General features: G+C 39.9%; 1 protein-coding gene across 7 annotated transcripts in view; it reads right to left on the bottom strand.

Moving 5' to 3' along the window:
• The window catches only part of Cobl (cordon-bleu WH2 repeat protein), a 236,147-nt gene that overhangs the window by 170,108 nt on the left and 43,049 nt on the right, over window positions 1-22,990 (bottom strand). Inside the window, exon 1 of one of the 7 annotated variants that reach the window (XM_076938107.1) lies at window positions 13,267-13,382. The exons of the other annotated variants lie outside the window; for them this stretch is intronic. Coding sequence (XP_076794222.1) covers window positions 13,267-13,286 — 20 coding nt within the window. The 5' untranslated portion in view covers window positions 13,287-13,382. Of the gene's footprint in view, window positions 1-13,266; window positions 13,383-22,990 lie in introns of those variants that run through there. 7 annotated transcript variants of the gene reach the window in all.

Here is a 22,990-nt window from a genome sequence, read left to right as displayed (position 1 = left end):
TAAAAATAGAATTGAAAAACCTCATTCAATATCCCATTAGAAAACTCAGAGGAAAGCTTTGCAAGTAAAACAAATCAAGAAGACAGAATATTAGGACTCAGAGATAAAGAAGAGGACAGAAACATACAGGAAATGTGGGATACTATCAAAAGGCTAAATCTTCCTGTTATAGACACAGAATGGGGAGAAGAATCCCAGGTCAAAGGCACAGGTCAGATCATTAACAAGATCATAGAAGCAAACTTCCCCAAAGACATGTCCATAGTGATAAAAGAAGCATATAAAGCCCTACCTAGAGATCAAGAAACAAACAAACAACAACAAAACCCCACTACAGAATATCATTGTCAAAACAATAAATATCTCTCAATAAGAAAAAGTATTGAATACTGCAGAAAATGCACAAGTTACACATAAGGAAAATCTATCAGAGTAATGGCTGATTTCTCAATAGAAGCTCTGAAAGCCAGAAAAACCTGGAGCAATGCACTCCATGTCCTAAATGACCATGACTGCTAAGCTAGGCTACTATAGCCAACAAAACTATCTGCCATGGTTGTCTGAGAAAGAAGAAGTTTCTATAATCTAACCAGACTTAAAAATTTCATATCCACCACGACTAAAAACAACAGTTAAATTCAACTGTAAGATTTCCAACTAAAGAGAGGGATAAACACAGTTAAGAGGCTCTGGAAACAAACAAACAAAAAATGCCGATATAATTTAGTAAAAATCACAATACAACTAAGAACATAAACAAGAAATACCCACATGCACATGTACACACACACACACACACACACATCAAAATTATGGTAGTCTATGCAAATTTCTCAAACCAAAATAGAAATAAAACAAAGTGTTCATCTCAGTGCCTGGCTATAACATGCTAGTTTCCAGCAAACGAATTCCTTTGACTCAACACTCAACATGGTAATCTCTAACTCTTTACTAGTTCCTGAAAGTTAAAACAATTCTATTATGAAAAGCAAAGACCTTAAGTTAATAAAATGCACCTTCTTTTTCTTGGTAGCAATTTGGCTACAAACATATTTCTCTCCCTCTACTCAGCAGGGACTGATATACTAGAATTTCATTTACAATGTAAATGGTAATAATGTTAAAAAGAAAGTTCAGTTTTTATGTAGCAGCAGAATTTACTAAATGACTTGCTGATCTCATTACATATAAACAGTGTGGACACCAAATCCATTTTCTAACTTAATAAAACAAACTCAACAGGATCTAGGAAATTATGCCTTGAATCGACACAGTTTTGCCATCACTTTTGAACTCTTAATATGGTATTAATAAAAATCAGAGAGCTATTTTCATATACTCTTATTTCTAGTATGCCTTGGGCCATATGATCTACATTCATTAAAAAATTTAAAAGAATAAAATAGGCATGTGAGATAAAGGGGCTTGACACCAAGTCTGATGACCTGAGACCCACATGGTAGAAGGAGAGAACCAGTTTTCCCATGTAGTCACCTGACCTCTAAGTGTGCACCATGGCACATGTAACAGTATGTGCATGGATGTATGCACACGCATACGCACACACTCATACTCACACTTTTTTTTTTTAAAAGGATAATATCTACTCTAAGAAGTTTCTCTGAAACCCAGACTGGTCAACATTTAGAAAACAAGAGACATTGATACGCTCAGTCCTAAATGAGATGTATATATCACAGGGCTCAGAGATCTATGTAGGAGACGGAATAAAAAGATTGTAAAGCTCAGAGGTAGTTGGTGACATCAAGAAAACATTGTTTCCCATACAAAACAGTGCTAATGCACAAATGAACTCACAAAAACTGCAACAGTATATACTATACAAAATCCCAGTGTGGAAGAGGGGAGGTAGGCACTAAGTCCTACCCATGCATGGTTAAGGAACTATTGCCATTGAGAAAGAGAGAAAATCAGTTTTCTACAATGAAGTGACACTTAATATATGGACCCTATACTAGGACAGAGCAGGTCCAGAAGTATTCAACCAATAGAAACTATACTCCCAGTGTTTGGAGAGGAAAGAAAGGAGGGAGAAGAAAGGAGGACTGAAAGAGAGAAAGAATATATTTAGGTAGGTGGGAAGGTATAGGGAAATGGGGAGGACAGGGGAAGAGTTAGAGGGGGTAGATATGATTAAAATGTATTATTTGAAATTCTCAAGGAATAAATAAAACAATTGTTATTTTTTAAAAAACAAAAAGTACTTCCAAAGGAGGGAATTTTTGGTGTAGCTATTTCTTCCATACAATTCAGAAAGTACACTAAGTCAGAGGAGTCCCAAGGCCCCTCATCCAAGTTATGAAAGCAAGAAAAGTTGCTGTGGAGAGGAGACTCCGGGGAACCTCCTGCAAGCTGGGCTGGGAGCTCCAGGGATGCAGTTGTCATGAGCTGTCACGTGCAATCATGAGACTCCTCAAGCAGAATCATCTATCCTATTAGAACATGGCTCATACAGAGGGGGGATCACACATGGCAAGCCATCCATGCATGGTCGTGTTTACAGGGTGTCTGTCTGTAAGGCAGCAATACAGAGTTGTGATAGTTTTGTACTGCTGTGACAAAATAAACAAGATCATCAATTTAAATAAGGCAGGGCTTATTTGGAATCATGGTTTCAGAAGTCTCTGTCCACACTCTGTTGTCTGTGGTAGTAGTGTGCACCATGATGTGAACACATGGTGGTTGAGGTCCCTCACCTATGACAGCTGGGAAGCAAATAAAGAAAAAGGAAAGGGAAAAGTGACTTCCAAAATGTCAGAAAGTAAAGATCTTAGACTTGGAGTGCTACCTACCCCCACCATATTGTTCCAATGACCTTGTTTCTTCCCACTTTATCACCCCCTAATGACTCTACAACCTGCCAGTAGTACCAAGGGCTGGGAACTGAGCCTTTAAAACATATCTTTTGGAGGATATTCCAAATGCAAACTACAGTAGTGGATTTTATTAAAGCAAAGGGCAAATATTTTGATCTTAAATACATACAAGACAATATTTTTGTTCATTTTACTAAGGCTCTGTCTCAGGAGAGAATGGTCCTCTCACAATATTAGAATCCAGTAGGCCTGTGGTACCTTCAGTCACAGACACCTGATCTCTGTCCCTTACTCGACAGAAGTCACCCCTACTCCTGTACAACTTTACCTCAATCCTAAAGACACAATAAGGAAACTTTCTTTAAAGGTTCCCAGATAATGAAATTCTTGGTCTTTTAGACATCTTTCTAGACTAGCACCCTGCTATCGACCTAGTGCAGCTATCAAGTTGTCCCAGAATGGTTGGTTCTCAAGGACCAAATTCTTAGAATTGGGGAATATTGATAATATACCCATGGTGAAAATTGGACTGTATAAACTCATTGCTAAATGAACTAAAACAAAGGTGATTAATTGCCACTTACCACTTCCTAATTATTTCCTGTTACCTGTGCCCTGTGGGAAATTTATGTCCATGAATCCTAATGGGGTAAGAATACTATCCGAGAGTGGCTACTGCACTTTCCTCCCAAACCTGCATTCTGGCTTCACTTCGACTGAATGGATGTGGCATTTTCATCATGAAAACAGAAAAAATGTTATTAAACAGGACACGAGGTTTATGACTAGTTAGACCAAGAATCAGACTTCCAAAATGTCAGAAAGTAAAGATCTTAGACTTGGAGGGCTATGCAGTCTGCCATAATTATTCAACATCTGGGCATGAAAGAAATACATAAATGAATGAGCTTGGCTGTATTCCAGTACAAGGTCATTAACGGGCATTGAACTTAGAATTACATGTTACAAATAATAGTCTTCTTTGCATGCACAAAAACACTTTAACAAGTACTAGGTGCCAGGGTCCATGAAAACAAGATCCAGTCTTAAGGCCACACTTTTTGTCAACTCTTGGTCTAGGCCTAAGTGATAGGCAAAATCTTAACATAGATGTGACTTACAAGCCTATTGCATATGGAACCATCACATTATGAATGGCATTTAAAAAAAAAAAAAGCATTTCTACAGCATTCATGTACTATATCCAAATCCCATGTCATTAAGTATAATTTTCAAATGTTCACTCTTCCATCTTTTTAACTGATAAATTATTCACATCAGACTCAGTTGTTCATCAGTCCAACCAGAGTGTGGCTGTGGGTTGGAACTTAGTACAAATTCACCAAAGTATCTATGTTTATCAACTGAATTTAGGGAATATAAAGAGCACTAAATTTTGACCATAGTGGTGAACTACACACTGCCTAGACATTTTGTAAGTAAAACATACAATTAAACTACCATTTTCCTAGAGAGCTGCTTAAGCATTTACCCATATCAAGTGCCCTACCCAGTAGGCCATCACCTTTGCCAATGAGAAGTGGGTCTTGCTGTTCACCTATGAGTAGCTAGTGAACTTCACAGCAGTCCTGGCTGTGAAGAATCTTTACTCCATAAGAAAAGCACCTGTGAACTTCATAGACAGCTGTTCAGGATGACTAATGTAGATGTGTCAATCCACGTGAGCAAATGAACCTGGGGCTTCCCATCAATGATGGTACCTGGTATCTGCCAGGAACTATTTTCAAAGACTGAATATGGATAGTCCTTAAAACATTCCAGTGAACTCCCACCATAACCACTGAATAGCAAAAGTCGATTATTTGCAAACCTTTAAAAGTCATTCCTTTGCCAGGCAGTGGTGGCGCACGCCTTTAATCCCAGCACTTGGGAGACAGAGGCAGGTGGATTTCTGAGTTCCAGGACAGCAAGGGCTACACAGAGGAACCCTGTCTTGAAAAACAAAAAACAGCAACAAAAAAAAGTCATTCTCTTTACTGGTGCTTATTACATATTTATGAACTGAGTATCCCTAATTCAAAACTCTAAAATTCAAAAGGCCCAAACACCTGATCTCATATGATAAATCACAATACAAAAGCAGTCACCCTAAATGTGATGTATAAATATATGGCTTCTGAACAAAAACAAACAAACAAACAAACAAAAAAAGAAACCCTACTATGAAGAAATATTTTCCTCCAAATCAAACTGCCAAGTTTTCACTGTATCTGTTTTTCTAATTTCCCAGCTTCAATGCTGGTGTCTTGGGCATCACTCCTGACTCACACTAAAGTACTGTCTGGCTCTACAAAAGTAAAAGAAATGTCCTCTCTTTTTCAACTACTAGTTTCTTCTAGGACTGAGAACATATCCCTAAGGTTTTTCTCAGGCACACTCTCACCTGTGTGGCCTGGACAGGCTTGGACAGAATTTCCTTGTGATGTTCACCAAGCTAATCTGAGTGCTCAGACATTGCTTATCTATCATAAAGACTTCTTTCCTTCTATTCTCCAATAACAGAGATTCAAGAAGTTAACATCTTAAAAAATGACTCTTAACCTTACACAAATTTACTGACCCTGATTTCCTAAGCACAATGTTATCTGAACAGAATTGGGAAAACTTGAGCTTGAGGCCCAAGAGTTCTCTGTCCTCCAGGAGCTCTCCATTAACAAAGCATAACCTTGTCAAATGTCTAAGGCCTAGGCCAAGGCTCCTTGTAGCTCCATCAAGGATCAAGGAGGGAGCCCTCTCATAACTCATACAAAGGGAAAGTTAAGATACACTCTAACCTTGACTAACAGAAAGGGATTCAGGGATATTTTTTCCCTTTGCTATTTTATAAATGGACAAATTTAAGGGTCAAAGTCCTGTTTCTTCTCTTTGGGGTAGTTCCTTAAAAAGCTAGACCAGTTTGACCCCTCAGACCCTGAAGAAAAAAACAGATACTGTTCCTCTGCCATCATGCTTGGCTAGAAATAGCAACTAAGATGGGGGAAAGGTGGCTCCTGTGGAAGGATTATTAATCATCATACTATATGACAATTGGACTTACTTCACTTAAAAGGTAGACAATGATCAAAAGTTTTTTATGTACAAGCTTTCTTTGCTTTGAAAGATAAATCTGATTTATATTAAAAAGACCACATGGGTTCATGAATCTCAGCCATGACTGTTTAACCCCTAAAAACCTTTATATACACCTTCCAGAGAATGAACTTGTGCAGAGAAAAGAAAAGGCCTCCACCTAGTGAGAAAGTACCTACAATGTCTCCTTTCTGCCCACCCTGTAAGTAAGGAAACTAAAATATCAGATTTTCTTATCCCTGTCCCTTTTGCTCTGGAGGGAGGCATGCCTAAGGTCCGATGGAAAACCAAATTATCTATATTCTCCTTTTCCTCTAATACTTAAGACCAAATAAGAGTGTTCCTACTAAATTTTCAGAACATGAATGTGTGTGAATATATATATGTATACATATATATATGTATATGTATATGATGTATATGTATCTATACATGTGTGTATTTGTATTTCTAAGGGTTAATCCAATGGTTTTATATGGAATAATATCATACTAATTCTTAACCAAACCTTAACACCCATGAAATAGACTGTAGTTTCACAGGCTGCAGAATTGTAAGGGGACAAAATGTATGAGACAATTCAGAAGGAAGATTTACTTACTGACACAGAGAGGACAAGGAGATTATCACCACATTGGAGAATAGGGCTTCAACAAGAGTAACACTGAATGAGATTACACCTGCCATGTGGGAAATTGGAGACAAAGGCATTCATAGTGTGTATTTTAGAAAGCTTCCCCTTTTTTAGCCTCCACGGAAAAAGATTTCCAAGAAGAAAATAAGACACTCTGTAATTTTTTTAACTGATAGGGACTATAAGAAATCCAACAATAAAGCTCAATTATGCCAACAGCCAGTTCAATTATGCTAACAGCCAGATGAGGACCAGCTGAAACCTATCTCATCCTCCTTTCTACTAAAAATATTTAAATAAGTTCAAGGATTTTCAGGAATTAGAGTGTTCAGTGGGCTCTGGATTCCTGGGTATAGAGAAATGGGTAGGCCCTTATTATCAGTTACTAAAAGATACACAAATTAAAAAAAAAAAACAAAAAAAAAAACCCTAATCTGGGGCCCTGAGAAACATAAAGTCTCCCAGGACCTTAAGCAGGCACTCCTTAAGTCCTCAGCTTTGAGCCTCCCATCTAGTAAGCCCTTCAATCCCTATGTAAGTGAAGGAAAAGGAATGACCTTCTGAGAGCTTACTTAGCCCAGGAGCCCACTCAAGCTATAGGGTGCCTTAGTTGATAACTGGACCTAAGTTGAAAGGCTGGCCAGCATGTCACAGAACACAGTTGTAGTTGCAGTGTTGCTCCCAGAGGCAACTAACAATGTATTAACTAACTTGCTTTCTTTTTCTGTCAGAAAATACCTGAGCCAAAGCAAATTGTGGAGGAAAGGGCTAATTGAAGTTTACAGGGAAGTCGGGACAGGCACTCAGGGCAGGAACCAGGAGACAGGAAGTGAAGCAGAGACCATGGAGGAATGCTACCATGGAGTCCTCCCACATCAATCATTAATTAAGAAAACATCCCACATGCTTGCCTACAGACTAATCTTATAGATACAGTCTTGGTTGAGCTTCTCCCTTCCCTAAAGACTCTTGCTTGTATCAAGTTGACAAAAGCGAACTGGCACAACTGGGAAGAGATTTAACTGTACTGTTACCATAAAGTATGACAGGACTATTCAAATCAAAACGGAGTCTTTGGATACCTATCATAGGCTCCTAAAATAGAAAGCTTTTACTCTTGGAAGGTCCAGCTGTTCAAATAAGTCAGCCTGTCTCTTGCTCTTTTCAAGTTTGTTACCATCCTTCCAGAAGGAAACAAAGATGGTGAAAGTCCCAACAGAGTCATAAACAATTCTACTAACTTTCACTGCTGGGAAAGACTTAAAAGATACTCCCCTGACAAATCCCGATTGAGTCCTATTTACAGATAGGAGTTCTTTAATTAAACATGGCATCTACTGAACCAAATATGCTATAGTAATCTTCACTGACACCCTTGAAATCAAAGTCTGTCTTCTAAGGGCCAGCATTCAACCAGCTGACTGGATATTTGTATACAGAGCACTAGAATTAAGTAAAAACAAAAGGGTAACCATCTACAGTGATTCTTTGTATATCTCTTTAATCTGCCACGTCCATGCAGCAATACAGAGGAGAAACAGTTTCTCACAGCCAAAAGTTTCTCTATAAAATACCAACAAGAAAGAGACAAGCTGCTTTCTGCCATATTTGAACATGAGGAGGTAGCAGTTGTCCACTGTAGAGGACATCAAAAGGAAAACCATGGGGCTAGAGAGATGGTCCAGTTGCTAAGAGCACCTGCTTCTCTTGTAAAAGATCTGAGTTCCATTCCCAGCACCCATTGGATGACTCACAACGATCCTTAACTCTAGTTCCAAGTGACCCAACACCCTTCTCTGATATCTACAGGCAGTGGGAATGCACATGGTATCCATACATACATGCACACATGCATACAAAACACTCATATACGTGTGTGTCTATGTGTGTGTGTATTAGATAAGCCAAAACAAAATTACAAAATTTCGAAGATACTACATGAGCTATCAAAAGAACAGATGGACTGGCTATGTACTTTGAAATGGTTACAGAACAGAGACCATATTGGGGTAGTGGGTAAAACTGCGACTTGTTTTCTGGTGTACAAGACGACTGATTTCTTCCTAGCAAACTCTTTTACATGTCATGGGTCAGGTCTCATGGGGCCTAGCATTTGTTGAAGCTACTTGCTTCTGTTCTGTGTGTGGCCTAGTTCCCTTGCTTGCCTACAGACCAATCTTACAGATACAGTCTTGGCTGAGGTTCTCCCTTTCCTAAAGACTTGAGGAGGTGGCAGCTGTCCACTGTAGAGGACATCAAAAGCGAAACCTCCATTCCCTTTGCTTTCTCCCTGGTTTGCTGCAGAGCACTGTTGGAAGAATGGGAACTCCTCCTAAACACGTTTAATGACTTCCAAAGACTTGCAAGGTTCCGTGGCTGCTCCTTCCTTTTGCTGCCAAACCTCCTACTGACCACTGCAGTTCTGCCAACATTCTTTCCTAAGCTCTAACCCCACACCCTCATCAACAGAGCTTAGCAATTTCATGTAGGGAGTGCAAAACCTGGAAAGGGGAGGGAAAAAAAGCCCCCTATTTATTCAACATCTCTCAAAAGTCAGACTTTACCTATACACTTGACCATGACCAGCCTATAAGAAGTTCCCATGGTTACATACATTGTACCCTCCCAAGCTGGCCCCTCTTCACCATTTCTCCTGGGAGTTCAGGAGCTGTTCTACTCCCCTTTTCTCATAGCTCTTACAGAGCTCTACCAAAGCATCCGCTAGTCGTAAAAAACACCTCATATTTTTTAGCCCTCACCTCCTCTTCACTTCCACCCACACCTGTGAGAATGAGAAGCCATTTCTGCAACCCCTCATTTAGAATGCCAGTTTTGTGCTTCTCAACACTTTCCTCACAGCTCTGCAACATGTGCTCTGATCTCCTTGGTCTGGGTGGCATAAACTTCATCCCTCTCACCAAACTCTGCACCAGTCAGAGGAACCAAGAGTAGCTAGCTAAAAATACAAGCTCAAGGCATAACTGTCAAGTGAACACCAAAAGAAAGGGCATGCAAGGAGCATGAAATTCACAACATGGAAAATCGACTTTCAGAATATGGGTGCTCTATAGCCACGAGTTCAGTCAAACACAGAATGAATATTTTTTTTTAAATTACACCGAAGCTGGGCATGGTGGTGCCTGACTGGAATAAATCCCATCACTCAGTAGGTAAAGGCAGGGGGACTCAAGCTCAAGTGTGCTACACAACCAGACCCTTTCTCAAAATAATAACAGCATCTGTACTGAGCAATAGATATTTTCTTATCACAATTATCTGAACAATGAAACAACCACATACATAGCATTTACACTGTAGTAGGCATTATTAGTCAGGTAGAGGTTATTCAAAGTTTAAGAGGACTGCATAGGTTCTGTGCAAAAAACTATATCATTGTACACAAGAGACCTTAGCATTTTTGGACTTGAGTATTTGGGGGGTTCCTGGAACTAATCCCTATGGATATGAGAGGTGACTATTTAGGACTTTGCTATTTATAGTAGACTGACTGGCCAGTCTGTGGCATACGTGTTGCATAGTCTCAGCCAACAGTCTATTAGAGATGATAAGAAACTTACATTTTAAACTGAAAAAAGCATGTGATTAAGTGATAGGAAGTAAATAAGGCAGCTTGTAAGCTATATGGCAGCATTCAGATGTGGACATTTAAAAGCAATTAATATTAGTATTAAATAATGCAAAAGAAAGATGTCAAAATAAGGCTTTCATGCAGAGGACCTCACAATTTTATAAGATAATTATTTTGGCACAAATGGTATATTATCCAGAATGTTATATAACAAAGATCACTGCACATATAAATTAAGGTATGTATCAATTAAATCACATAGTAGCAAGTGTTATTTAATTTTAAGCAAAAATCAGTGAAAATAGCAGCACTTACAGAAAAAAAATTACCATTTTACAAATTTAAAACAAGAAAAGAAAATTCAAATGTCCTATCCTTCACAAAAATAAGCTAAATATCTAAATCCACTACTGGAAACAAAGGGGGCAATATTCAGAGAGAAGCATTTCATTGCATAATCTGGATGAAAGAAAATCTGCACTCTGACCAGGTAACAGCTACATACAACAGCTTGAGATCTCCTGGTAAATGTGGCTACAGGGTACAAATGATTCCCCTACTACACGTATCCTGATGGCTCTCACTGTTCATCTTCAACCACTCCCCAAAGCTACACGAGTAAACAGAATGCCTGATACACATCTCACACACTATCTCAGCCCCACCCTTGCATACTTTGGTACAGCTCTTAGTTCCAGAAATGACAGGGACAGACTGATATCTGTACACAACACAGACCAGTACAAGGTGTGGCACTGGACCCAATAAAAGGCATTGAATGATGATTAATACATCACTAAAATATGTTCCTGGAGTAAAATTATGGCGGTTGTTATTCTAGATGACCTTTGATGAATTGTGAACGCTTTGCCATACCTGCTGACTTCTTCTAAAATAGGACATGAACAAGCAGATTTCATGTGTAAACAACTTGAGTGCATTTTAACTATTCTTTTTAAGTTATATGGTAAATAACAGAGAGTATTAAAAGAAAAATTCTGGGGTGTTCACAAAATTATCTGGATGGAATCCCGTGCCTACTTTATGTCCATACCATTAGGATCTAGCACATCACAAAAGCTCGTCACAATCAGCTCAGACTAGTCCTTCTATAAGCCAGAAGCACATGAGGTCTTTAGGTCTTGTTGATTTGTAATATCTGTGAACACCTACCTTTAGATATTATCTGAGCTTGCACAGTCCATGTCCTTCATTACTAAATTAGGAATGCCACATTCTTTCTTGTCTGCCTTGAAAAACCACAGGATTTGAAAATTGAATACCAGCAGCCAGTAAGTCCTTCAAATTATTCCCAACTGGAACTGACCCTAGAAATACAGTGAGGTGGAACTCTAGTTTTTTCAGAGCCACTTGCCTTCTTGCTACCATTGACTTGTCCTGATACCCATGTGGGATCACATTTTCTTCTCCCTCTCAAAAATCCTCACTGGCCTTTGGTACAAGACCTCTTGAGGCTCTTGATCTCTTGTTATAAAGGGTAGATAAAGCTATTTCTCCTTTGGGAGAGTTGCAAAATGTACAGGAAATTGAGGTACATTTTTCTCAGTTCTAAATTTGAGACAGTCCTAGACAGCTAGATGGAAGTGTGGAAGTGGTGGTGGTGGTGGTGGTGGTGTGTGTGTGTGTGTCTGTCTGTCTGTGTATGTTGAAAGAAAGGTATATATATGCATATATGTATGTGTATGCATGTGTCTTCAGAGAAATGTATACATATGTGTGGAAAGAAATGTATACACATATATGTGTGTTTGTATATGTGTGTGTGTATTGAAAGAAATGTACATAGTTTTCCTTGGCAAAGCTATAGAGAACTTACAAATGAAAGCTCCATTTAAAAATTAACTTACTTCTTCCAAGTTGACTAAGCTCAATGGTCTGACAGTTCTAATATGCATCATTAGAATAAACTGGGTTATTATGATTCCTAAATATACCCTTTGCTAAAGTCGGCTGCCTGCTTATTAAGTTTCCTTTGTACATATCCAGTAAGCTTAAAGGAGGCACCTTCTGAAGCAATGTGCCTTTTTGTCATCTCTCTTGGGCTGCTTGGGGACAGACCCAGCCAAATGTTAGGCTCTTTGAGACCCACAGGATTAAGAAGAGTACGGTGAGAGGAAGGCTCTATTTCTAGGAACCAACCAAAGGAAAACATAGGCACTGTAGCCTGAAATGGAGTCTTTGATAGAGAAAAGAATATGTAAAAACCATAAACAAGATAGAAAATCTGCTGCTAAACCTGCACAAGGCATTCCTAAAAATACATTCTCATTCTGTGCTCCACAGAAGAAAACCCTATAAAGAAACCACAGCATGAGCCCATTTTTATATGATGAATCACATTTTTCAATGAGGCAGAACAAGACATCCGGAAATGACTTTCTTAAAATCTTCAAGAGTAGATCATCTGAATTACATAAAGATAACAATGTTACTCCCTTTAACTACATTTTCTCAATGAAATACATTTTGCAATGTCACTTCTCCCAGCAGGACACACCCACATTTCTGTCACTACTTTTATTCTTATTTGATGTTTTTCTTTCTTCTTATTTTACTTCCCAGTGAAGACTGATTTATTTTTACACTTTGACCATCCTGCAGTTTGCACTCATCAGAGTCGCCGGAGCCATCAGACCTAGCCCTGAGAGGAGGCTCGTGTTCTCTGCATAGGGGTGGGTCTGACTATGAACTTTAGCTCTATCAAATCAGTGCCGAATAAGCATTCTATGGACCAAAGTCCACACATGGCCAATCCACACACACACAGTCCCCTGTCTCTAGTAAGTAAAATCAAAGTCCCCTAAAGCCATCACACTGAGCAAATGGCCATTCCTCCTACTAGCTGGCTGTGATAACTGACAAAACAAAGCAGGCTATGTGCACAAGTTTATCACTTCCTGTTGTCCATGTGGCTAAAATTATACAATTCAATTAAATATCAGGTAAAGTAGTGAGATTTAAGTTTAACAGCTCTTAATTGCCTTTTCTACCACACAGGCAAGATAACAGATACGCAATTGTCCCAGCTGAACGTCCATAGCTGAGAGAAACATGAGCAAAGCAACTTGGGAGAAGAAAGAATTTGTTTAGCTTACTCTTTGTCGTCACAGTCCATCACTAAGGGAAGTCAGGACAGGAACTCAAGCAGAAACCTGGATGCAGGATCTTGAAGCAGTGTCCATGGAGGAACGAGCCTTACTAGTTCAGTCCCTTTGGCTTACTCAGCTTCCTTTCTTAAATAGCCCAGGCCCCACCTGCCTAGGGATGGCAGAACCCACAGTGGGCGGGACCTTACTACATTAATTATCAACTACAAATGGGGTTTCCATAGATCTGCCCACCTCAACTGATGCTACCTCTTCCTAGCTATGTCAAGTTGACAACAGCAGCTGTGACAGCAAGGTAATGAATGATAGGGGTTCTCTGTTTCATAATTTCAGAAATCTCACCCTGTGGCTGCAGGACTCTGTGGTTTTGGGTCTGTGGTGGCACGGTTCTTAATGGTGGAAGCTAGTTAACCTCATGATAGTCAGGGAGAAGAGAGAGAACAAGAGGGTGGGAATCTTCATATCTCTTTGGAAGGCACACTTCAACAACAGAACTTCCTTCCACTGGAGTCTACCATTCAAAAGCCCACTTGAGGCTGAGATCTTAAACTCACAGTTCTGGGGAACAGTCCAGACTCAAACTGAAGTAACAACAAAACAACTGATGGCTAGATGCAAAATACTGTAACCAAATCTGATAATAATTATTATCTTTATTTTTAAAATAGTCTTCCTAGAAGTTCCCAAACTATAAAAGAATGAGAATCACTAAAGTGGAGATATGTTCACTACTGATTCTGTACAACTATCTTTTTATAGTCTTTGTCCCTTATGAAACTAAAAAGAAAACCTCAAGTTCCTGCATCAATAAAATGGCTTAAAAGATGCTCTTGAACCTTGACTATAAACCCCATGACAATGATAGGTGCCTCGATGCAATATAGGAAATGGCACTAGTTCTTTATGCCAACAAAGTAGGCATATGTCACGGCAAGCAGAGAGGAGCTGGTAAAAACCTACAAGAAGTGAATCGGTCATTGGGATCACTGCAGTGTATTCAGGTTGGGATTAGTCACCACAAGGACTAATAGTTAACATACACTGGTATGAGTGAGGTCACCCTAGCACTATGTCTCATTCCACATGCATACTCACATGTCTTTGTAGTTTTCTTTCATGTTATGATGCTTTGAAGCCACCATCAGATACAGAAACTGATTCCAGACTCCAGAGCTACATGCCAAAGTAAACCTCTGTTCTTTATAAATCAGCAATACTCAAGAATTCTCTTACAATAACTGAAAGACTAAAACAGTCCTATGTGGAAAAATTTGCCAATAAATGTATTCTACATATTTTGCTAAAATAAAGGTATATATGTGTATTGTTTCCTGCTTTAAATGACTTAAATAGTGGCCACTTTTGGCATTGCTTAAGATGATATTTTTGAGAACTGTTAATGACAGTAATAGTATAACAACAGATTTTAGTATATATTCTAAATTTTAAATGACTAACAATATCTTGAATATTGTTATAAATGTCATGTGACTGGTAGAGGACCAGAAGTAAACCTGCAAATTAGGACAAGTACCACAAAATGAATAGGTACCCCCCCCACCAAAATGCAATAGACACATCAGCTATCTGAATTTCCTAAACACTTCATAGCTCTTTTCTTTAGGAATTCCAAGCTCAAAATACATTCAATCCTTCAGTATGTCATGCCATTTCAAGGGTGAGAGAGTCAAATGTTAAGAGAGGAAGCTTAGAGATAGGCTTCTGCATCCTTGTTTCAGGATGCTACCAATTACATAAAGGCATACTAACTTAAATCATCTTTCATCTTTCTTGGAGCATGTCTCTCTTGGGCATAGAGAAGAACCCTATTCAATCCCATGACCCTTCATCAGACCTAAGCAAACAATACTGACCACTCAATGTAGGCTCAAGTTTCTCAGTTGTGCTTAAGTCATCCTGTAGAGATATTTTTCAGTCAAAAGCACAGTTAAGTATCAGGCACTGTACTTAATTGCTAGACATCTTTAAATTAGAACATTCTCTCTTCTGTGTTTTGTAGTGTAGTTGTAGCGCTGCATTTCTAAAAGCAGCTTTATTGATATATATATAGCATATGATCTTCCTACTGACAATGTACCAATTCAATGTTTCATAAATCCACAGCAAAAATTTTTATGAAACCCAAAGAAACCTATAAATCTTAGTAACCAATTTCCTTTCTAATTCCAATTCCTTAGATTTGAGCAACTATTGATCTTCTTTTTCTGTATTTATTTATTATGGACATTTCATATAGAAGGAACCATATAATGTGTAGCCTTTGTGGCTAGCTTTTTTTTTATGTAACATGATATTTTCAAAGTTTATGCTCATCACTATACCATGTATATAAGCCCTTGGTTATTTTGAGTGCTACAGGAGTCCATTTAAAGGTGCAATGAGAGAACTGACTCCACAAAGTACTATTCTGACCTCCACTTGTGCAGTAAGTGCATCACACATATCAACACTCAATTACTGGTGCTTGTATACACACATACATATGGCAATAATACTACAACTAATAAATTTATAGTGTGTGGCTCACTGCATGTCTGTATAGTATAAATACTGAATCCAGCTTCATTCTTTTGTGTGTGGGTACACAGCTGTCCTGGCAGCACAGGTTGCCTGGCATCACTGGTTGCCTGGCATCACTGGTTGCCTGGCAGCACAGGTTGCCTGGCAGCACTGGTTGCCTGGCAACACTGGTTGAAAAGCTCTTCTTCCTCCCACTGAAATCAGGTAGAACAAAGACCTGGAATGCTGTTTACTGTTCTTTCAAGGTTGCTTTGGCCTTCCTGGGTTGCTTGCACTTCCCCAGGACATTTAGGATCATGACACTGAGTTTTATACAAGTCTTCACTGCAGCTATGCAGGATAGTGTTATCAGCTTTATATACTCAGACTGTGCTTTTGTTGTTTAGCTTCTTCATGATTCACTTGAACTTTGACACTCTCTTGTTTTCTGACTGTGTAAAACACTAAATCTTACAATCAACATCATATAGAGAGGAAGGTCCCACTTCTATTCTCATGTGACAGACACCTACTATTTCTCTTTATATGCCCCCCCAAAGTAAAGATGTTTTTATTCATATTTTTTTTCATAATTCTTCTTCCAAGGCATCATACCATGAACAGCTTCTGAGTGCTCTGCTCTCTGACAGTGACTATTAGAAATTACTCTATGTTGGCCTGCAGTGGGTTTCTGCTTTATTTTTATGACTGCTACAAAGTATTTTTAGAAGATAAGCTAAGACTATGAATACTGTTTTGGTATGAAAGAACAGAGAAATGGAATTTGCCCTTTGATAGTTAAATGTGATGCTATCACTGAAGAACAAGATCTTATTTATATTTAATCTAATCCTAAATGCACAAAGAACCTAGGAAAATGTGTTACCTGTTTATAGTCAACAGACAGAAACTTATCATCAACAATGAACTGTGAGTTTGAACTAAATCGAATAAAATCAATACAAACTAAATTAGCTAGACTTCAAACAAAATCTACCCACACATAAATCTCTATATATGTCTTCTTGCACGCTCTTTGAATTCCTCTTTTATTCATCTCTATTAGGGCAGGCAATTTTTCTATTAAACTCTCCAAGAATCCTCAAGATCAAATATTAGAGCTGTGAGTAACTAGAATTCTCTTGAAAGGGACCTACTAGTTCTTGGCCATTATGATGGCATGGTCCTATATCCCATAGTACATTCATAAGCATACTGGCTGCTATCTGACTTCCAGAAGGAACTTTGTAAAGTGAAAATACTTGTAGTCTTGTTCAGACTCAGCACAGTGCTAGATGGGTGTTTGGTTCAGTGGTAATTTATTCCCCAGGTGATATTTAGAAGCCCTACCTACATTTAAAAAGTATTACCATTCCCTATCATATACTTAAACATCTATGTATTCTTCCTCACTTAACTAAAAGTACTTTGTCAAGCTGCTAGACCAACAAATATTTCCCAAAATTACTAATAAGAACCTGAAACATAGGGTTTTTGCAAAGCCTGAATTAATCTGAATATCTTGAGCTATTTCTGAGCCTGCTGTTTAGAACATGCCAGATTCCTTTGCCTAAAAATAAGCATTTTAAATGCACATTGTGATTGAAAGAAGGATCATCCCAGCTATATCACACTGCTGTTTCTGTGCGAATAAAGTAAGGAAGTGTCTGGGGTACTGCTGGGTGCACAGTGACATTCAGCCAGTCTGTGAGAGCTTTTCTTCATCTTTCTCTGGGCAAAGGGCCAAGCAATCACACAGCAGTCTTTGCAAAGTCTCCTCTGCACAAGTTTATTGGTGGCCAGCCCTCAGACACTATAGGAAATAGCATCATATAAGCCTTAATTATTTGCTGGTAGACCAGTTGCCTTGTCCTCATGACATGTACATTCATATGAGGCTTACAATGAATTGTGACAAGAGCTCTGTGTCTTATATCATGAAAGACTATAGTTAAAGGAGAACTATCCTGCTATCAACACAGGGCAATTCGGGCTGACTCTTCACAGTCACTCAGCTGACCAGTAGGAATTCCAGCCCTATTCATCCTTCAGAGTGGGATGCTCACCCCTTGTCAGCAGAACTGCAATACCCTGACACTGGCTTCAATCCCTGGACCAGCATGTAGTCATCTCCCCTATGACAGGGCTAGAGACTATTTTCACCCACTATAATAACACGACTTTTGGTTAGGATTTCTAAAATGCACTCTGGAAAGCCATCAGCAGGATTTTGAAGTCATGTTGGTTCTTAGCACAAAGGCAGTGTTCCCAGAATGCAACAGAGCTAGCTACCCATCCTTTAGATTGGCCCTGCGTCATCCTGCCCTGAGTACTTCATCTGACAAGAAAAAATTAGCATTCTCACTCTATACAAAGTGAGCTAAATAAAAGGCTGAAGCCAAAGGCACAAAGATCCAGCCATGATATTCAATAGGAGCTACTCCAACTCCTCTCGCCCAGGATCCTTTGAAGTGAAGCTTGCAGAGTCACAAGCAAGCCTTTGTGCTTCAGAGAAGCCCACTGTTGGCACACATAATCACCGGGGGGGTAGAACCCAATCTTATAACTTGATGGAGAGGCAACAACTGTACCAGCACTGTTTTGAGTTAGGATTCAGAAACCAGAATCCATGAGAAGAACTAACATGGGAGCTGCCTGCCATTGCTGGAGACCACAGCTCCCTTCTGGCTACCATACTTTTTACTTATTCTTTCTAGTACATAGACAAATCTAGATATAATCTTTGTTCACAAGGAGTCCACAGGAGGTAGAGCTAGTGTCATTATCACCACTAACAGGAAACATAAGCCTTGATGAAGGTGACCAACTGGTTCACTGATGACAGGTCCTCTAGAAATAAGTTTAATTACTTTGTAATTGTTCAGCTTAAAAGCACTTCCTATCTGACAGTTATTGCTGCAGGTAAAGGATCCCCATGTTTCCTGAATTGGAATTTTACCAATATGCTACAACAAAGGCAGAGGGTCATTGACCAGTTTCATTTATTCATTTTGTTGTTTCTAAAACATACAAGGGGTTAAAAGGTCCTACAACTGCTCAGAAGAGCAGAAACAAAAGTCTATGATGCCAGTCCCTACTGGCATCAGGACTCTGATCTTCCTAAGCAGCCACAAAAAAAGATGAATATCATAGCTAGAGTCAAAGAAGGAAAAGCAAGTGCCCTGAGGAAACACACACTCAAAGGCCCCTGTAAGAGGTATGGTGAGACACAGTGAGTTCCAACCCTAATAGCAGGCTAAATACAGAAAACACCTAAGTAGATAGACTTTAGGAGCTGAAGTTAAGAATAAGAACATTTTCTGCCTAAGGAAAAGAATGGTGGCTCCTGTCTAATATCTGAAGGTTCTGTCTGAGCTATGTTTTAAAGAACAGCATGGAACAAAGCGTATGAACTAAGAGGAAAAGCTAGGAAACATTGCTGGACATATGAGCTTGCAGCCGTGGCTTCAACTTAGCCTGCACACTGAGCATCCTGGTCACTAGGGAAGAGAAAGTGAAAATGGAAGTGTGGCTAAGAGCTCAACCTAGTGGCTGTAGAAAACACTTGGAGGACAACAGGCAGGTCAATAATAATAAGACAGCAATAGTCTTTACCTATGACCTCTCTGGAAGTCTGAGGGCTTCTCTGTTCAGAATACATCCTACTGTTTTCCTCAGACTCTCTTGGAGATATATCCTGAGCTTTAGAGTCTATCCACACCTACTTCTCCACCATTGCCCAGATTTCCTACCTCAACTTCTGTTCTTTCTCCTAAGGCCCAATCACTGCAGCCATGCTGGGGCCTTCCTAGTCTTAGACCTGCCAAACTCAACTGCATCCTAGGACATTTGACAGGTTCCACCCCCGGATGGCTCACGTCTATCTCCACTGAGTTCTGTACACAACAATGCCTTTTAGAAAACCTCTGCAGACCATCTACCCAAACAACAGCCCTACTACCTTCTTTTCCATCTGCATCCATGTTTTATATCAGTATGTTTAACATCTGTCTCCCCGACTAGAATATATGAAGATGTGAGGATTTGATGAGACTTTGATGTACTATTTATGGCTATCTTTTAAGGTGTTAAGTATTATTGGTGGGTAGTGGGCCCACAGTAACTATCTATCAGATAGAAGAACAATAGTGAGATCATAGTTAAACACAAGTCAGAGAGGCCAAAGCAAAAAGGGTGAGTTTGAGCATACAGAAGTGTGCTGACTGAATGTTCAGTGAAAGAGTGAAGCCCATGTCAATGAAGAAATCCAAGATAACTCTAACACCTCTCCTTGTCTGGCAGAGAAAAGGCAGGGCCCCTCATCATGCCAGGGATAGAGATAGAATAAGAAGTTTGGAACTGATTTAGCAGTTTGGCTCCTATGTGGCCCCATCTGGGGATGTGTAGACAGCAAGCTTGTTCAGAGAACATGTGAAAATAGGAAGCAGAGATGGGGAAGCCTAGCGGCATGCTTATAGATCAGTGTATGTGCTGTGTCTTAGCTTAAGGTGTCTTATGATTGAGAGGCCTTAGACCCCCAAAGCATTAGGAAGTGCTTCAGAGCAATGGCCTTTGTGCTCCCAGGAGGTCACATCTCCAGGAAAGAATGCAAGGCAGGATAAATATATTTCCTCATGAGCCTTGAGAGAAGGTGTTAACCCTATTGAGTAGAGCCCAGAAACACACTAAGAACCCCAGCAGAAGATCACACAGGACAGACATTGATACAACCTCTAAGAAGCTGAGATAAAAGCTTCTGAGATGAAATCTTCCCAGGCCATATGTGTACAGAGCAACTCGGCACTGCCCTGGTGAGCTAAGCAAAAGAAGATGAAGGCAGTGACAGCAAGGGGTCAGCACTCACTCTGGTATCACTGGCAATGTTCTTAATAGCAGGAGGATGACAGCATATGAGGTGATTTCTAATTCATTGGAAATTCCCCAAATGCAGAGAGTGGCCCTGGCACAGAGTCCTATCTGAGAAATTATTTGTCATGTCCATCACAAAGAAGCAAAGGAAGAAAAGCACTAAGGCCCTGGTAAGCATGGACCACACAGAAGATATGGACTGGAGCCCAGGGCCCTTATTCTAACATGTTCCTCTGCTGCTATATTTGAGTGCCATTGGAACAGAAGAAGGGGCAAGTACATTGTTGAAAATGAGGGAAGCTGAGAAGGGTGTTCTTCAAAAATCTCTTCTTTGTAGCCAATAGAATATGGGTTAGCAAGGAGAAGGCTTGAAGAAAAAAAAAAAAAAAAAAAAAAAAAAAACTTCAGAAACCCAAGGAAGAACTGACAAGGGCCTGAATTCAGGTTGCACAAACCTTACAGTGGAGAAGACCAGAGAGGAAATGCTAAAGGATACCTCAATGAAAGAGAGGAGAGCTGAGCAGGGAACTGGAAGTTCAGGAGGTCATGCCCACTGCCAGACTTTCCTCTACCCATGCTATCTGGCTCATGACAACCAAGCACATCCAAGACAACTATGCCAAGTTCACTACATCACTTTACTACCTGGGCAAGCAGATTTCCAAGGTCCCTCCAAATGCAGGCTTAGATCCTCACCTGCTGCAGATTTAGCATGTGGTTTAGGATCCACAGCCTTTTCAGGAGACAGACCAAGATCAGCTACCTCAACTACTGTCTCAAATTAGTGAAGACTTCAGAGACTATTGAGAGATAAATTCTGTCAAGGAGAAATTTTTCCTGGACAAAAAAGTGGAAAGGGTAGCAAGTTACCTGCTCATGCAGTAGGTAGAGGGCTCTGCTTTAAGGTAAATTGCAAAAGGCACACATCAAGACTTTTAGAGCAATCTCAACTGGTTTTAGTGGGAATTTCAAAAGCCATGAGAATATGAACTCCAGCCATGCTGGGAGGTTCTAGGTTTCAGCCCTGCTAGCCTTGCACAAGGACTCTGGTGAAAGGCTGGGAGAGAGAACCAGCTAAACTGGTCTTGTTAGATTGTCCCACGGATGGTCACACAAGTCTGGTGTCACTAACCATTTTGGCAACTTTCAAACATTTCATAATCATTTCCATGCAAAAGTAGCTGGCATTGTAGTGTTATCCCCGTTTCAAAGGAGGGAGAGCAGATAACTAATATGGATGGAATGCTTTCTCTAAGCTCAATGAAGAGATAGGCAGGCGCCCAGACACACAGTCTCCTTGGGTTTTCATGGCAACCCATAAGGGAGGGGCTATTTCTCATTTTTTACAGATGAAACTGAGACTTGTATTAAGGAACTGTCAAAACACAAGATAGCTAGCAAGGGATGGAGCCATAACTCCAACTCAGGTCTGGCTCAGCCCAGTCACCAGAAGATGCTCACTGCCAAACAAAAATGCTACCGATAAAAATAGTCCCTAACACCTGAAGCTAAGTAAAGATCATGCCTTCATTTTCCTTAAAGCTGTTGGCATCAAAACACTAGCTGGGCTGGAATCAATGTGGATGAAACAAACACACTGAGTTAAAAGATGTACAACAGGCTCATCACTCACACACACACACACACACACACACACACATAAATCACATAGCTGTAGTAAATGTCATAAATTATTTGTAGATATCAAAGTGCTTTAGATGCCTTCTCTTCAACCCAGAGAGTCCAGAAAGTCTCCTTGCTTAGATCAATCACATGTGGTCCTCCTCAAGGGCCACATGATAGTGGCCTTAAGCTTCATAACCAATAGCACTTCTGAAAACCCACGCAAGAAAATCCACAAAGCAGAACCTCAGGGACAGGACCACATTACTTTGGTCATGTTCTCAACTGTTTTAGCACCCCTTGGTTGCTCAAGGCTAGTGGCATTTGTATTCCTAAACCTCCCAGGGACTTCAGAGTAGAGTTGGTACAAAACTTTAAAGAGGAGATGGTCCCCAAACACTGATTCCTGCCCCTGTTTCTGCTCCACAGACAGACCACCACCAGGATTAGGGTAGAATGCTCATCAGCTAGTGACTGGAGAGCACAAGTGTTGCTCTGTCTTTAGCAAGGACATAGGTGAGACAGTGTCCCCAGTCTGGGAACAGAGCTTATCTCAGTTCAAGGAGGAGATGGGAAACTGTGACCCAACCAGGGTCACCTATGTGTGAAATTCTGTTCTTTTAGAGATCTAGACTCTTGTTGCTCAGGACAGAAGGATGGAGAGTGAAGACAGGTACTCCCAGCTGAGGTTGCATGGGCA

This window comes from Arvicanthis niloticus, chromosome 7 (assembly GCF_011762505.2).
Source record: "Arvicanthis niloticus isolate mArvNil1 chromosome 7, mArvNil1.pat.X, whole genome shotgun sequence".
In the NCBI taxonomy this organism is placed as follows: Eukaryota; Metazoa; Chordata; class Mammalia; order Rodentia; family Muridae; genus Arvicanthis; species Arvicanthis niloticus.
The sequence above is the reverse complement of the archived record's forward strand: the minus strand, read 5'-3'. Positions and strand labels throughout refer to the sequence as shown.